Source organism: Anneissia japonica, unplaced genomic scaffold, assembly GCF_011630105.1.
Source record: "Anneissia japonica isolate Jap-2015-1 unplaced genomic scaffold, ASM1163010v1 scaffold287765_len193233_cov156, whole genome shotgun sequence".
Taxonomy (NCBI): domain Eukaryota; kingdom Metazoa; phylum Echinodermata; class Crinoidea; order Comatulida; family Comatulidae; genus Anneissia; species Anneissia japonica.
Window position 1 is genome coordinate 179,458 of NW_022689149.1, and position 2,725 is coordinate 182,182.

The window sequence follows — 2,725 nt, forward strand, 5'->3', positions numbered from 1 at the left end:
GGTACCATATTATCTGAATGACCTCCGATGACACCCAGTATTAAAGAGTGTGCCCTATTGAAGCGTATAATGAAGGCGGATGCATCCCCTCTTGGAAAGAGGGAACTTCGAAATAATTGTCTCCATCTTTGCTAATTAAATTGATCACCGTAATTTAGCTTACACTTATGAATTTAGCTAGCGCTTAAAATGTACAATAATCATTTCACATACCCGACAAACTCCAAACTTTATCATTTGGCCTACATAATAGTTTCATCTTGCTGTACTATATACAGTACTTCAACATTACTGGCGCATGGTAACAACCAACTGATGCAGACCATTTCCGGTCCCACATTACTCTCCATAACACAGCACCCTCTAGTTCCGTCACCTCTGGATGGGTAGTTATGTGTAAACTCGATGGGTAGTTATGTAAAGTCGATTGGTAGGTATTGACCTCGACATATTTATGTCCGGCCTGGCTGGTGCCATAGAAGGGTACCATATTATCTGAATGACCTCCGATGACACCCAATATTAAAGAGTGTGCCCCATTGGAGCGTATAATGAAGGCGGATGCATTTTGAAATTATGCCAAATACTGTACCGGTACATAACAGATACACCGTTCAAATCTTCAGTTTGGTAAATCTGAACCTCCTTTGACAAACAAGCCTGTATCAGGCATTTGAGTTTCTAATAATATTACGTTCACCCTTTTTCTAAGATGGCAGAGAAAGCTTACAAGAGGTCTCTCCGTCGACGACCGATTCCAACTCGTTTCAGGAAGGAGTATGTTTCCGAAATTTCTAGCGATAGCGGAGAGGAAGCATCATATGATTCTGACGACGACGTATTCACGCCCGATGATTCTGACTGGTCTGGCGATCAGGCATCATCGGATGATTGTTTCGAGGAGTACGATTGCGAGGATGAGATGGTGGTGTTGGAGGACGACGACAAGGAGGAGGCGGAAGAGGTGGAGGAAGAAAGTGAGGTTACCCCATTTGGTTTAGGTTCTGAAGGTTTTGATGGACATTCTTATAACATCACAGGACGAATGGTGCCTACTAGAGGAGGTGGTCAGGCGGCTATGGTACGCTTAGAGCGCGCTGCAGAGCTACGTAAATGGCGACCAATGGATGAAGAGTCGTCATTCAAAGTTCACAAATTTAAAGGTCCAGCACCTGGGTATAAAGGTATGTTTGGGGCCAGAACTAAATCTATAGATTATTTTGATATCTTTTTTAATCACACCATTTTGCAGTTGATTGTTAACCAAACAAACTTATATTTCACCCAGTCAAATCCTGGAACAACATTCGTTGAACTGACCATTGAAGAACTACAAGCGTTCTTTGGTATGGTCATTATGATTTCGACAAAAGGAGTGAGGGTGCTAAGGCACATCTGGTCTAAGCTCCCGTACTTTCACGACAAAGCATTAGCCAGCATCATGACGCGTCGTCGTTTCTTTTGGATATCACGTAATCTTCACTTCAACGACAACACCCACATGCCGAAAGATCCAAATCCGGACCGTCTATACAAACTCCGTCCAATTCTTGACCATATGAAAGCAGCGTATCAACGTCACTACAACCTCTCAAAACACATTGCTATTGACGAAGCTATGGTGAAATTTAAAGGGAGACACAGGTAAAATATTTTTTTTTGTGTCTGATGTTTGTACATCAGCACAATTATATTTTTACGGTTCTTGTAACAAAAAAATCTAGTAGAGAGTATTCCGTGATTCAATTATCCATCCGTCCGTCCGTCCGTCCGCTCACCCGCCAGCAATTATTCATCAATCCATTCATTCATCCATGCATGCCTACATCCATCCATCAATTTATTTTCATTCATTCAATTATCATTCCATTCATTCATCCATCCAACCTTCCATTCATTCATTCATTCATTCATTCATTCGTTGAATTATCCATCCACTCTAACATTTAATTGTCCATTCATCCATTCATTCATCTATCTATCCACTTCCCCCCCCCCATTTATTCATTCATCCGTCCGTCCATTCATTCATTCAATTATCGATCAATTCATTTATTCATTCATCTTTCCATTTATTCATTCTTTCAATTATCCATCCATTCATTAATTAATTATTTACCAATCCATTCATTCATCCAAACATTTATCAATTAATTCATCCATCCATCCATCTATCCATTTATTCATTCTATTATTTATCTATCCATCCATTCATTCATTCAATTATCCATCCATACATCCATTCACCCATTCATTTATCCATCCATTCCTCATCCAGCTATAAATACATCCACATTCTTTTATTTATTCTTTCATTCATTCATTCATTCATTCATGAGTGAATGAATCAATCAATCAATCAATCACTCAATCAATTAATCAATCAATTAATCCACCCTTAATTCCATCCGCTCCCTCGTTCGTTCGTTCGTTCATTGATTTATTCATTCTTTCCTTAATTCACCCTTTCAATAATGCATTCATGAGTACGTTCGGTGCGTTCATTTATTCATTCATTCATCAATTATCAATGGATTTTTTTCTCATTATGGTTTTCGCAAACGAGTTACACAATTTCAGTGAACCATATGCATAAGATATTAACCTTTTTAGCAATTGTGTAATTTATATAATGAATTTTAAATGTCACTATCATCATCATAGTCAGTATTATTATTATTATTATTATTATTATTATTATTATTATTATTATTATTATTATTAT

The 2,725-nt window shown here is 37.9% G+C and overlaps 1 protein-coding gene across 1 annotated transcript in view; it reads left to right on the plus strand.

Moving 5' to 3' along the window:
* The first annotated feature begins 618 nt into the window (after window positions 1-618).
* Window positions 619-2,725, plus strand: part of LOC117124520 (piggyBac transposable element-derived protein 4-like) — a 6,189-nt gene continuing 4,082 nt past the window's right edge. Inside the window, exon 1 of the mRNA XM_033270763.1 lies at window positions 619-1,644. Coding sequence (XP_033126654.1) covers window positions 713-1,644 — 932 coding nt within the window. The 5' untranslated portion in view covers window positions 619-712. The remainder of the gene's footprint in view (window positions 1,645-2,725) is intronic.